Source organism: Anopheles nili, chromosome 3 (assembly GCF_943737925.1).
Source record: "Anopheles nili chromosome 3, idAnoNiliSN_F5_01, whole genome shotgun sequence".
Lineage (NCBI taxonomy): Eukaryota > Metazoa > Arthropoda > Insecta > Diptera > Culicidae > Anopheles > Anopheles nili.
This window is the reverse complement of record NC_071292.1, coordinates 54,728,044-54,742,126: the sequence shown is the minus strand read 5'-3', so window position 1 is coordinate 54,742,126 and position 14,083 is coordinate 54,728,044. Positions and strand designations below refer to the sequence as shown.

Genomic DNA, 14,083 nt, shown 5'->3' with positions numbered 1-14,083 from the left:
AAACTAGTTCCATAATATTGTATCTGAGATGGTATCTAAGTATTCGAGTTTAGTATTCAAACGCGTGTTGAATATTTAGATCATTATTGTTTACAATACTCTTGTCACAACAGGCAGATTTGTAAAAGTTGATCATTCTACAACCTGCGATAACTGTAAGTTAAAAGCATATTAAAACACATTATCTGAATTATAAACGAATAACCGTATTATTCAGCTGTCTCCATAGTAACGTGAAATTCAATTAATGATCGTGATGTTACTGTAGCAGAGAATCTGCCGGCAGCAGTTTTGACACAGCACATGCTGTCACAGTGACATACTATTGTCTTTCATTTTCCGCGTGTGAATAACAAAATGTGGTGATCCAATAAATTGTATTTTAGTTTAGGTTAATAAAAACATTACATTGTGGGTTTTATATTACATTATCTAGTAGTCCCATTCGTTTCTCAACGTTGCGTTGAAATGGTAAGTTAACTGGTGAAATAGCAGTCAATGAAATCTAACTTTACGAATGGATTTATTTATCTTAACTATCAGGATCTCGAAGAGCGACAGTTGGCTACACTTGAGGAACAACTTTACTCTTCTATTCATCATGGTTCTTATGAAGATCCAAGTTTAGTGCCGAGTACTGCATCGATTCCTGTACCATTTCCACGCGTCGTTTCTCGAACATTTGTAGTTAATAATGGGCAAACAAACCTAGCGTTGAATAAGAAGCGATACTGGACTACTTCTACCAGTGTATCGAAAGATCAATTGCAGCCACCAAGTATACCAAAACCATACCACAATAACAAACCAACCATGGATACAAAACAGCCTACAGATTTGGTAGCTGCTCAGCGAACCAGCAACGAACCTAAGATGTTTCTAGCGCCGTATCAATCATTACTCAACCACACATCGAATCCATGTATTAACGAAACTGATTCATCTCATGTTGAAACAGTAACTGATAATGCAAACACCTCGGAACAGCAGGTGATACAAAAGTTTTCTCGTAAAACATCAGGATTAGACTTGAAAAAGAAAAAACAAAGTTCGCATCCTGTCCAGGCAGTGAACAAAAAATTATCCAGCTTAATGAAGCTAGTTAACAAAGATAGGAAAGAAAATGCCATGCAAATCATGGGCTCAAAAAAAGCAAAAGCTAACCAAGTGCGAGCACGTAAACGACAGCAACATATCGTTGCACAAATCACGCTGGATTCATCGGATGACGAATGCCGCTCGCGAACAGTGCATCAAGCTTCAACCGATGTTCCGCTTTCGTCCGATGGCGAAACGGACGAGGTTGAAATAATACCTGCACCGCCCCCACTTCAAATCTGCATCGACTGTAGTGATGAAGAGGCGGCTCGTGATAGTTTTGCGCTTCCGAAGGCAAATAAGAAAAGGAAAAACAAGAAACTCCCTACCTCCGTTTCGCCACGCTGCCTTAGTCCCTCCAACAGTTCGATCTTGTCGGATGATTTCATCGGGCAGCACGATCGTTGTCGGTTGAATGAAAGCTTTACCGAAAGCATACCAAACGATGATGAGCTTGAATGTTCGATGAAAGGAATTCATCATTCTGTTTCAGGGAAGCCGAACAAAGAAACTTGCCCGATGCGACGTGAACGCGCTCCCTCTATTTCTTCGGAAGATACGATTTGTACAAGTGGCTCCACTGATCAAGAAAAGCGAACTCACGAGTGTGGTAAAGAAATTTCGTCCCTTACAAGGCCTGCTTTAGTTGGAGAGGCAGACGCCATTGGTATCACTAAGAGCAAAAAAAATGACAACGCATCTAAAAAAACTCCCGCAAAGGCAAAAGTGGCAAAAGCATCTCAAGAGGCAGTCTCTACCCCAGTAACCGGTGTTGGGAGTGAGAGTATTGCGAAACGACTGTCCGGAAAATCGAAAACTAGATGCAAATCGCCTGTAAGTTTAGCGTTGGAACTGACCTGCAAGCAGTTTCAATCTAAAAATTCTCGCACAGGATCCGCTAAAAAGAAAACTAAAGCAAAGAACAGCGATACCGTCACATCTAGCTCAACATTGTCAGAGCATTGTATTAATCTTCTGGTAACTGATTCCAAAGCTAGATCCCCTAAAAGACATCATCTGTCATTTGTAGAAGACAATGTATCTTCTGAGAGTGATTATGACATTTCTTTACTACCAGGTAAAGCGGCTTCTTCTAGCGGATTGGATAAAACTGCCACCAATGATTCACCAGCAAATTTAACAGAACATTCATCCAAACAACTAACAACATCGTTGTTAGATGAAATGGTTGATATTTCATCTGAAAGCGATTACAACGAGTGTTTCAACAAAAAGAGCAAACCTAATGAAAAACAGCCATCGGCAAAGAATCCAAAAAAAAGGGCTGATCTTAAAAGAAAGAAATACAACTCGGAAACTTTTTCCGACGAAGATTTTGCTTGCCTGCTGACGGACATTGTCCGGGCCGTATCGGATTCCGAAGATGACGACGATGATATGGAGCTAGGAGAACAGCAGCCTGATATGGGATTATCAGTAACTAATGAAGCAACCCTTGCTCTCCAACAAAAACCTGTTCGCAAGAAAACGAAAAAAACCAAGAAAGTGCCATTAGAAGTTGATTCTATGATGGCGGATAGTGAAGCAGCAACTCATAAGAAAGCTACCCGTTCCGAAAAACGACAATCAGTTACGCCTGTGGAATCTGTGAAGAAAAAGAAAAAACTAAAAGATGGAAGATTGGGGGCTGCTACTTCGCTCCCGTCAAGCGCGGACAGTGTTAAGGATAAAGAGCAAAATGAATGTCAGTCTTTGCCACAAGCGCAACAGAAAAAACAGAACTCAACCCAGGAGCGGACTACTTCCATCTGCGAAGTCATCAGTGAATCGGATGATGACATTGTTCAAATCATCGATGCGAACCACTTGAATACTTCAATAGATTCCAGCAACCATCACAAAAAAACACAAGCCACAGATCACGCGTTCGCGTGGAATGAAGAAATGACACTGTTCTACAATGAACCATGGATGGAAGGAAATTTCACATTAGACTCCGTCTTGGAAAGCATGCCACGTGAGTATCGTAAAGTAAGACAAAAACAGACGTTGTTTATTGGATTTTTTTCCTCTGTTCACATTGTAGGCGATCCCAATCTTTGGTTTATAGTGCAAAAGGATCGGTACCCTGACCCACCCAGGAAGGAGTCCACTTGCACCAATTGTGGTGATCGTGGTCACATCAAATATAGATGTCGCAATAGACCCAAACCTTCCATTTGCTACATGTGTGGCGACGTCGGCCACCTGGAACCGCGCTGCCCAAAAACCATATGCTTGATGGTAAGAAAAGAATAAATCAAATCGTTGCTTAAACAAGAAGTATATTTGAGCATTTTGTTTGCTTCCAGTGTGGTGCCAAAACGCGGCACTTTGTTCGAGGATGTAAGGCGTGTTCTCGTGAAGTTGACATCACTTGCTATACATGTGGTGTACGCGGCCATTCTCAACGAAACTGTCCGGATCTTTGGCGCCGATATCATAGTACGGTAAGTGCTGCATAGTGCTTGTGAATATGCGTTTTTCTTGCTTTCTGCTTCTAATGCGTCGAAATCCTTTTCCTTTATTACGTATTATTTAGACTGAGGACAATGTTCCACTGAACGAAAAGTTTGAAATCAATCATGCGGTAAAAGGATGCTGTATATGCTCAAAACTTGGCCACGAAGCTCATAAATGTAATGCGGCGCTGCGTATTTTTGGACATGCGATTCCCAACATGAACGTCAAATCTTACATGCCATCCTATCGTGGAGAATACAACCGATACCAAAAGCACCAGTTGGATGAGCAACAAAAACGGATTGCATCGGATCCAACAACTCGGTATAATTTGTTCAGTTACAATGCAAAGAACAGCGAGCTGAATTTGGAAGAACTACTGCAAAACGAGGATGGATTCTACTATCGCTTTTGCAAAGCAACGGGGTTGCTTGAGAAGCGTGTGCAACTGCAGCAAAGCGAGATGGATGATAGAATTCAGCTTGAAGAACAGCTTACTGAAGCAGAATTATCATTCGAAAATAAGGTAGACCCCGAACCCGTAGACATCAATGCAGCTGAAGAAAGAAGCCTGCCTGTTGGACAGCCATTGGAACAAACATCGAACAATGTTCAACAGAGTAACGATGAAAACCTCATTAAGCAGCCCTGCAATGTGTCAGTGGTGGAAGAAAACTCCAACTATAGCTTTTCCGAGTTCCTCACAGAGGAAACGGATGTGGATGGTGTCCATAGTGGTGGTAATGAGAAAAATGAAACAGAACTTTCCGCACCTGTTGCAGAAGATGAATGTGCTCCCGTTGCAGATAAAGAGCTTGCGCCAGTTGCAGAAGACATTGCACAGGATACCCATGTAGCGGCCAGTTTCATTCCTCTTGATAACAACACAAATGCGCCGCAAGGCGTAATAGTGAGCAAACCGGATGATCCTGCAATATCAAAAGTGTGCGATGCGAGAATTTTCCTTACAAAAGCACATGCTCAGGTGTTGCTCTCTCCCAAAGGCGCTGAATATATGAACGAAGCCTGTAAGAAATTTGCTGTTAAAGTGCATATTACTTTCGAATCCATCGGTAATATTGTGCTCGTCTCCGGTATACCAGAAGATCAAAATCGTTTCCACACGGATCTGATAAGCTACCTAACAGGCACAGATAAATCAGCTACTGACAAGAAGGAAATTAAGATGAACCTCAATCATATGCCTCGTTTATGCTACAAAATGGAACACTTCATTAGGAATCATATGAAGCCGTTGTCTTCGAATCTTGATGTGCACTTGTTGTTAAAACAATACGAAGAAACAAGTAATGACCTAAGTGATAAAATACGTAAAACCCGGCGACGGAAACTAAATATAGCTTTGTTCGGACAGTACGGCATGCGAGAAGGAAGGAAGCATATGAATTTTCTAAGGGCGCAATTGAAGTGGTGCTCACAAGCAGACTCAATGACCGTCCTCAGTGCCAGTCATCGGAATGAAATCGCCGAAGCAATTCAGTATATATTCTCATCAATGGATCACTCAGATTACACGCAGATCGTGAAAGAATACGAAGAGCTAAGTAAATCCAAAAAATTACAAGCATTCACATGGAAGGGTTTCGAAATGCCAGCGCATCTGTTGGGAAAAAAAACGAACACATTTGGAGGAACGAGACGGTTTGATAAGCAAGGTAATAATTTCTCGAGTTCCAACAATGCGAATTGTCCCCCGAACGGTCTGATACTGAACACGTGTGACCAGCTGATTGATCCAGTTCGCCTGAGCTTGCTCGACGGAATGACGCAGTTTGGCCAAGCGAGTGTCTACAATCCGTTTCCGTATGAAACAGAGCATCATCCTCATCATCATCAGAGAAATGGCAATTTTCCCTCGTATGAAACAGAACAGCGGTACACGAACTACGATCAGGGCGTATGGAGAAACAATCGCACGCCGAAGAGGAATCAATACCGTTGGTACAGAAACTCAAACTCGAACGAAAACAAGACAGACTCTGTTGATTTATCACGTCTGGCTGACAGGGCTCATAATCTTCGGCTGAAGGAGATGGATTTTTTGGAAGGTTTGGAACGTTTTTTGCAGTAGTAGGTTTTGTATCGATATAGGCATTGTCGTATCGCAATTGTTGTACAAATGTAAAATAAAGAATCGTTGTGGGATGAAAATATTAAACAAATATGTTCTTGTCGACTTTTTCTTATACGATAACGATATCACGATTCAAGAAATGCTGCCTCTTAGCCATCAGCAGAAGAAATAGCATTATTTTCGATTTGATCTATGATTGTGAACTCGGAATTCCCAAAAAAGCTTTCGTTCAAGTTGTCGTTACACAAAATTTCGCCAAAAAGTAACAGGATCGCATGCTACCTGAAAGAACATTTTTCTCGATCGGATCCGAAAAAAAATCTCCAAAAATCCATAAAACCGAAAAATTTCCAAAAAAGTAACAGGAGCGCATACCTGCTAGGAGGTCACATTTTTGTCGATCGGATCCGAAAAAAAATCTCCAAAAAATTTCCAAAAATCCGAAAAACCGAAAAATTTCCAAAAAAGTAACAGGAGCGCATACCTGCTAGGAGGTCACATTTTTGTCGATCGGATCCGAAAAAAAATCTCCAAAAAATTTCCAAAAATCCGAAAAACCGAAAAATTTCCAAAAAAATAACAGGAGCGCATACCTGCTAGGAGGTCACATTTTTGTCGATCGGATCCGAAAAAAAATCTCCAAAAAATTTCCAAAAATCCGAAAAACTGAAAAATTTCTAAAAAAGTAACAGGAGCGCATACCTGCTAGGAGGTCACATTTTTGTCGATCGGATCCGAAAAAAAATCTCCAAAAAATTTCCAAAAATCCGAAAAACCGAAAAATTTCCAAAAAAGTAACAGGAGCGCATACCTGCTAGGAGGTCACATTTTTGTCGATCGGATCCGAAAAAAAATCTCCAAAAAATTTCCAAAAATCCGAAAAACCGAAAAATTTCTAAAAAAGTAACAGGAGCGCATACCTGCTAGGAGGTCACATTTTTGTCGATCGGATCCGAAAAAAAATCTTCAAAAAAAATCCAAAAATCCGAAAAACCGAAAAATTTCCAAAAAAGTAACAGGAGCGCATAACAGCTAGGAGGTCACATTTTTGTCGATCGGATCCGAAAAAAAATCTCCAAAAAATTTCCAAAAATCCGAAAAACCGAAAATTTGCCAAAAAAGTAACAGGAGCGCAGGACCGCTAGGAGGTCACTTTTTTGTCGATCGGCGCCGAAAAAAAATCTCCAAAAAATTTCCAAAAATCCGAAAAACCGAAAAATTTCCAAAAAAGTAACAGGAGCGCAGGACCGCTAGGAGGTCACTTTTTTGTCGATCGGCGCCGAAAAAAAATCTCCAAAAAATTTCCAAAAATCCGAAAAACCGAAAATTTGCCAAAAAAGTAACAGGAGCGCAGGACCGCTAGGAGGTCACTTTTTTGTCGATGGGCGCCGAAAAAAAATCTCCAAAAAATTTCCAAAAATCCGAAAAACCGAAAATTTTCCAAAAAAAGTAACAGGAGCGCAGGACCGCTAGGAGGTCACTTTTTTGTCGATCGGAGCCGAAAAAAAATCTCCAAAAAATTTCCAAAAATCCGAAAAACCGAAAATTTGCCAAAAAAGTAACAGGAGCGCAGGACCGCTAGGAGGTCACTTTTTTGTCGATCGGAGCCGAAAAAAAATCTCCAAAAAATTTCCAAAAATCCGAAAAACCGAAAAATTTCCAAAAAAGTAACAGGAGCGCAGGACCGCTAGGAGGTCACTTTTTTGTCGATCGGCGCCGAAAAAAAATCTCCAAAAAATTTCCAAAAATCCGAAAAACCGAAAAATTTCCAAAAAAGTAACAGGAGCGCAGGACCGCCAGGAGGTCACTTTTTTGTCGATCGGAGCCGAAAAAAAATCTCCAAAAAATTTCCAAAAATCCGAAAAACCGAAAAATTTCCAAAAAAGTAACAGGAGCGCAGGACCGCTAGGAGGTCACTTTTTTGTCGATCGGCGCCGAAAAAAAATCTCCAAAAAATTTCCAAAAATCCGAAAAACCGAAAAATTTCCAAAAAAGTAACAGGAGCGCAGGACCGCTAGGAGGTCACTTTTTTGTCGATCGGCGCCGAAAAAAAATCTCCAAAAAATTTCCAAAAATCCGAAAAACCGAAAAATTTCCAAAAAAGTAACAGGAGCGCAGGACCGCTAGGAGGTCACTTTTTTGTCGATCGGCGCCGAAAAAAAATCTCCAAAAAATTTCCAAAAATCCGAAAAACCGAAAATTTGCCAAAAAAGTAACAGGAGCGCAGGACCGCTAGGAGGTCACTTTTTTGTCGATGGGCGCCGAAAAAAAATCTCCAAAAAATTTCCAAAAATCCGAAAAACCGAAAATTTTCCAAAAAAAGTAACAGGAGCGCAGGACCGCTAGGAGGTCACTTTTTTGTCGATCGGAGCCGAAAAAAAATCTCCAAAAAATTTCCAAAAATCCGAAAAACCGAAAATTTGCCAAAAAAGTAACAGGAGCGCAGGACCGCTAGGAGGTCACTTTTTTGTCGATCGGAGCCGAAAAAAAATCTCCAAAAAATTTCCAAAAATCCGAAAAACCGAAAAATTTCCAAAAAAGTAACAGGAGCGCAGGACCGCTAGGAGGTCACTTTTTTGTCGATCGGCGCCGAAAAAAAATCTCCAAAAAATTTCCAAAAATCCGAAAAACCGAAAAATTTCCAAAAAAGTAACAGGAGCGCAGGACCGCCAGGAGGTCACTTTTTTGTCGATCGGATCCGAAAAAAAATCTCCAAAAAATTTCCAAAAATCCGAAAAACCGAAAAATTTCCAAAAAAGTAACAGGAGCGCAGGACCGCTAGGAGGTCACTTTTTTGTCGATCGGCGCCGAAAAAAAATCTCCAAAAAATTTCCAAAAATCCGAAAAACCGAAAAATTTCCAAAAAAGTAACAGGAGCGCAGGACCGCCAGGAGGTCACTTTTTTGTCGATCGGAGCCGAAAAAAAATCTCCAAAAAATTTCCAAAAATCCGAAAAACCGAAAATTTGCCAAAAAAGTAACAGGAGCGCAGGACCGCTAGGAGGTCACTTTTTTGTCGATCGGCGCCGAAAAAAAATCTCCAAAAAATTTCCAAAAATCCGAAAAACCGAAAAATTTCCAAAAAAGTAACAGGAGCGCAGGACCGCTAGGAGGTCACTTTTTTGTCGATCGGCGCCGAAAAAAAATCTCCAAAAAATTTCCAAAAATCCCAAAAACCGAAAAATTTCCAAAAAAGTAACAGGAGCGCAGGACCGCTAGGAGGTCACTTTTTTGTCGATCGGCGCCGAAAAAAAATCTCCAAAAAATTTCCAAAAATCCGAAAAACCGAAAAATTTCCAAAAAAGTAACAGGAGCGCAGGACCGCTAGGAGGTCACTTTTTTGTCGATCGGCGCCGAAAAAAAATCTCCAAAAAATTTCCAAAAATCCCAAAAACCGAAAAATTTCCAAAAAAGTAATAGGAGCGCAGGACCGCTAGGGGGTCACTTTTTTGTCGATCGGCGCCGAAAAAAAATCTTGTGAAGCGTTTTGTAAAAGCCATCTACATGTCAATTTTTATACTATTTTGTGTTATACGATGTTGTTTTTGGAGTTCAATTTTCGGATGTTGTTCAAACGCAAAAATCGGAATATCACGTGTTTATCTTTTGGAATTGTTACTGGAAAGAATCCAATACTTTATTGAAAATTCTACATGTATTCTACATCTCAAGGGATCATCCAATAAACAATAAACAGAAGTTTTCTACTCCCCCTACGCCTGAAGGAGACCATCGCAAAAGGCTTATGCTCTGCCAGAAGAGATTGTGCTTTCACTGCCGCTCATACCGATGAGAAACATCTCTTCGTGCATTCGTGCACGAGCTAGTTGAATCTTGGTGACAGATTCCCTCTGAGCATTCCACTGCTTCTGGTACAGCCATTTCGAAACTCAACTCTACTGGAATAGCACACGGCAAAGTCCCGTCCATCTTAGAATCGCAGGTTTCCATGTGCTGTTTCTTCTGTAGGCGAGTGGGAAATTCCTGCTCACATTTGGTACACCGCTCTGCTTGTTTCTGAAAAAAGATTAACGTAACAGGTTTTAACGATGCTTAGTAATCCATATTAGCGCATACGATTATTGCTTCACTTACACGTTTCGCTCGATACTGGCTCAACAGAATTCCGTCAACAGGTTTCACACGAACATTCGTCATTGTCCCGTGCACCAGGAACTGATGTTTGTTGTAAAAGAAATGATACTTGAAATCCCGGTTACAGCAAATGTAGTTTTCCCTGTCCGTTGGAAAAGAAATAGTAAATGGTTGCGCATTAAAATTTACTAGTTGGTTTGCTAAACGTCTCGACAACTCTACCAACCTGTATGTTATGCAACGATGTTCTTCAAATTCCTCCGGCGTCAGGTACGCACCAAGACAGACTCCACATTGCCCCTCTTTCGGGTACTGATGATGAGCCTTGTGTTCCTGTAGTTTATCGGCTGAATCGTACGATTGTAGACAAATTTCACACACGAAGTATGTTTGAATCTGTGAAAGACGAACAAATTTGATGAAACCGGCAAAAATATGATTAACCTGACAAGGCCGATGGTCGTTCGCAATACCTACGTTATGCTTCTTTTCCACGTGCATCCGCAGCTTGTCCTTTCGCCGGTAGGTTGCATCGCAATGCTCACACTGGTACTGGACACCCTCGTGCAGCTCCTTCATGTGTCGATTCAGGTGCGTATGTGCCTTGAAACTAAAGCCGCAGACGTTGCAGGTGTGGGTGCGCTGGTTCGTGTGCGTCTTCATGTGCTGGGCCAGAGTCTGCCTGGTTTGAAACGGGAGCGCACATTCGGGACAGTTCACCTCAAACGCCTTCAAGTGTATCTGCCGGACATGCAGCAGCATCTCCGCCTTGGTGTAATACTCTAACGGGCAGTACTCGCACTTGTGCTGCCGTACGGTGCTATGCCGTTTGCGATGCGTATCCAGCACGTACTTCGTATCAAACGCCATGCCACACGTGTCGCACATGTGGTCACGATGCGCCGATCGTTTGTGGTGATCCAACTCCCGCTTGGTTGCGCATCTAAGGCCACATCGCTTGCAATCTTGGCTGGTTCTTTGCTCCCTGTGTGGAAAAAAGGGGAAAAAATGAGCTCAGCGTACTTTCACATGCATCTCAAATGTGTTAGATAAAATGTTTTAAAAATCGCCTTTTTTCGCACCCTTGATGTTCAGCTTTTCGACGCCGGGATTTGCCATTCAGCTTCTGCTTATCACTTTCCAGTCCGAACAATTTCTCGGTGACTGGTGCTGTCGTTTGATCATGACATACATCTTCGAGAGGTTCTAAATTTTCGTAGAAATCACCATCCATTTCTCGGGTAACCAGAGCGCTTGAAGGATTCATCTTCTCCAGATCGTGCGTTTTGCATTCAGAACTTGCAGTTCGTTCGTATCCTTCCTCTTCACAAGTACTTCCTACACAGGGGAGTGTCGTTATCGTGGCCGTTGTTTGTTGGTTACTGTGGAACCCATCGATCGGCATTGCTGCAATTTTATATTCACCAAACTCCGTCAACAAATCCTGTATGAGAAGTACTGGCTTATCGGTAATTTTGAGTTCTCTCAAAAGCACTGAAAGTTCCGATTGGTGTTTGCACAAGAGTCCCTCCAGCGCTCCTCGTTTACCTAGACGCACTTGTACAAGGCTGGATATAAACATTCCCACTAGATGTAAGCGTTTCCGATATGCGAGATGTGCTTCCAGTTCGTCGTAACACTCCGTACAAACGTCCGATGGGGCGAGATGCCGCTGCTCCTAGATAAAGCAAATCAGGATATAATTTATAAGGAGACAACAATCTCCTGCCGACCGTCTATTGATACCCACCGGAATTGCAGCAGCCATCAGCTCATCCAGGGCTTTGCCGACGTTCACATGACACCTGATGAATGTGTTATTCGAAACTAGACAAATGCGACAGACGTTTGGAAAACTTTCTAATCGAAAACTATGCATTACGAAGGATTTGCATCCGATGCCCAGTACAATACACAGTTTAATACAATAAACCTGTTATTTTTAATCGTGTTGAAAACAGTCTCCCGATAGTTGTGTTGTTAACCGTAATGTAAACAAATCCATCAACTGACAGACGCATCTCACTGATGTCCGTCTACTAATGCCACTGAACGGTCCGAATAATCCGATGCTCTAAAGAACGTTGGTTTAATTTCTCATGCAACGCAATGGATGGAATGATACATTAATAAGTTGGCGGGAGCCATCCTCAGTGGTAGCACAATTTATTACTCCCATGTTACCATCTACTCATTTACAGCTCCCTATTTTATTTTCTTTATATTACCAATTATTTTTTTTTATTTTACGCCACAAATGCACTACTCGACTTGACGAAACACAAATCTATCCAGAATGCTGGTATGCAAAAGAGTATGGTATTGTGTTTTAAATGGAACAACGAAACCTTTTCCCAACCAATTTGTCCTAACCCTTGATTGCGTGGAGACGACGGTTAAGATCCTCAAACTTCATTATCTTACGAATGAAAAAGTCACCATAACGATGAGATACCTTCGTGTCAGCGATGTGAATCATGTCCTTATCAATGTAAAAGTCCAATTCCGATCCGGACTGAAACTTGCCTTCCAAACCGCTCGAACCTTTCGTCCACACGACGTTCTTCATTTTGTGCTTGAAGCACAGCAGCCGGGTCAGCAAACTTTCCAGCTTCTGCTTGTCGACATCGTCACGCGGCAGATGATCCATGAACGAGGCGAGCTTCATTATCGGAAGCGTGGTGTACAGCTTCAGGTAGGAGCGGATTGTCGGAAGTTCTTGCTGCTGTTTTACCTCGTCCATGAATACAGTGATCTGGTGCTCGAGAGCCTCCTTCACGTAGTCATCAATCGGTGCATCTGCCGGGGGTGGCACGGGCGACACGAACTTGGGGCACGCAAACACGAAAAAGTTCCGGAACACGTCCAAATCGCCGCACTGCATCTTATACATGTTGTCGTGGTAGTTCTTCTCGCGCAACACCTGCTGGATGGATTCATCGATACACTGCGGGTGCAGCACCAGGCAGATAGCGAGCAGATGGTACATCTGATCCGTCTGCTTGTTAATCTGGTCGTTCTGATACGAACGCGCACTGTAAAGCTGCTTGGTGCGCTGGATGTAGAGGAGGATCGACGAGAATGTGCGGATCGCGTCCGAGTAGCGGCGCATCATCATGTATGCGAATCCAACATAATACGACGTACTGATCTGGCACGAAGGAATGTGCGAGTACTGACTCTTCTTATGGATTTCGATCGGTTCCAACACCTTGATCGCCTGATGGTAATCGCCAAGCAGCGAATGCACTCTTAGCAACCCTACCAAGCTGAAGTATCCGAGCATCTTGTAGAACGAATGGCGCCCAAATTCTCCAGCGACTTCTTCCGGATCCTTTCCAGCAGCCGTCGCTTCCAGCTGATCCTTGATTTTCGACATCGACACGAGTGAGTGCAAAACGTTCAGAATGCACAGAATATTCCACACTTTGCTGTTATTGTTCAACAGCATATCCATCTCTTCTTCCGACTTATCCGTCAACCGAGCGCGGTACTGTGCAAAGTTCTGGAACTGGTACACGAACTCGTCGATCAACTCCCACAGCCATATGTCGGGCAGCTCCAGCTGGACCGGCTCCTTGGACGGAAGGATGTAATTGAAGAAGTTGCAATAGTTGTAGAACGAATTTAATCGCTGTTCCAACGACGGCCCGCCTTGGATGCGCGCATGCAAATGACGATAGTAAAGCTCCTTGTACAGAATTAGGAACAAGTTATCGTTGTCTACTAAGTGAGCGACTTCTTCCTCGCTTGGCCAGGCCTTCTTTTCGAAGTGTTGCTCGCTTAGCTTCGGAAAGGTATTCTCGTACAGATTTTGTATCTCATACACCACTCCATCCTTGATAACGCTGCAGAAGTACACCAGGAACTTCTTGACGTCCTCATGCATGGGGAAGTAGCCCCGGTCGTACATACCATCATCGGGCATACCCATCTCATAGCCATACTCTTCGTAGCCCTACGATGAAAATCATGAACGAACGTGAAAGTGTGGTTATGTATAATCAGCTAAAATTTCGGTGGCGCTCTAACCCACCGGGCCTGGCTAATACTGCTAGAAACTACGACGCTTTACTTACCCCTTCCCATGGCTCTTCGTTTGAGTACATTTTAACACCGGATCACAAGTGATTTCAAAGAGAAATTTGATTTTTTCCTTCGGAAAACACAGATCGCACACCGTCAACCAACTTGATACGCTACGCGAAAGAGAGTGTTAAAGGGAGAAAGCAAGTGCGGTTCGCTGGCAGCCGTCAAATGTCAACGTTGGCAACTGCTCGAAATTAGAAATACGCTGATTTGATCACACTAGAGCATCTCTGAAAAAAATATT

At 42.5% G+C, this 14,083-nt stretch overlaps 3 protein-coding genes across 3 annotated transcripts; 1 reads left to right on the top strand and 2 right to left on the bottom strand.

Annotated features, from left to right (window-relative positions):
- Positions 1 to 369: 369 nt before the first annotated feature.
- Positions 370 to 5,723, top strand: LOC128724633 (uncharacterized). Its single transcript, XM_053818355.1, has 6 exons — positions 370 to 471; positions 544 to 2,194; positions 2,231 to 3,076; positions 3,146 to 3,342; positions 3,411 to 3,548; positions 3,641 to 5,723. The coding sequence occupies exons 1-6, from the start codon at positions 469 to 471 to the stop codon at positions 5,651 to 5,653; spliced, it is 4,848 nt and encodes a 1,615-aa protein (XP_053674330.1). The 5' UTR covers positions 370 to 468; the 3' UTR covers positions 5,654 to 5,723.
- Positions 5,724 to 9,367: 3,644 nt separating this feature from the next.
- Positions 9,368 to 11,629, bottom strand: LOC128724632 (zinc finger protein 483-like). The gene is given in 6 exon segments (XM_053818354.1): positions 9,368 to 9,672; positions 9,751 to 9,892; positions 9,977 to 10,146; positions 10,228 to 10,800; positions 10,802 to 11,428; positions 11,501 to 11,629. Coding segments are annotated over 6 exon segments (1,887 nt in total). The 3' UTR covers positions 9,368 to 9,426.
- Positions 11,630 to 11,893: 264 nt separating this feature from the next.
- LOC128723125 (eukaryotic translation initiation factor 3 subunit L) lies at positions 11,894 to 13,954 on the bottom strand. Its single transcript, XM_053816837.1, has 2 exons — positions 13,830 to 13,954; positions 11,894 to 13,708 (listed from the first exon to the last, which is right to left on the bottom strand). Exons 1-2 carry the CDS (start codon positions 13,857 to 13,859, stop codon positions 12,119 to 12,121), a joined length of 1,620 nt encoding a protein of 539 aa, XP_053672812.1. The 5' UTR covers positions 13,860 to 13,954; the 3' UTR covers positions 11,894 to 12,118.
- Positions 13,955 to 14,083: the final 129 nt, after the last annotated feature.

Bases quoted from the DNA above. Each gene is read 5' to 3' on its own strand.
- LOC128723125 (XM_053816837.1), bottom strand. From the start codon at position 13,859: ATGTACTCAAACGAAGAGCCATGGGAAGGG. The intron at 13,709-13,829 runs GTAAGTAAAGCG...TTTTCATCGTAG, and splicing joins ACGAAGAGCCATGGGAAGGG to GGCTACGAAGAGTATGGCTA.
- LOC128724633 (XM_053818355.1), top strand. The intron at 3,343-3,410 runs GTAAGAAAAGAA...GTTTGCTTCCAG, and splicing joins CAAAAACCATATGCTTGATG to TGTGGTGCCAAAACGCGGCA. The intron at 3,549-3,640 runs GTAAGTGCTGCA...CGTATTATTTAG, and splicing joins GGCGCCGATATCATAGTACG to ACTGAGGACAATGTTCCACT.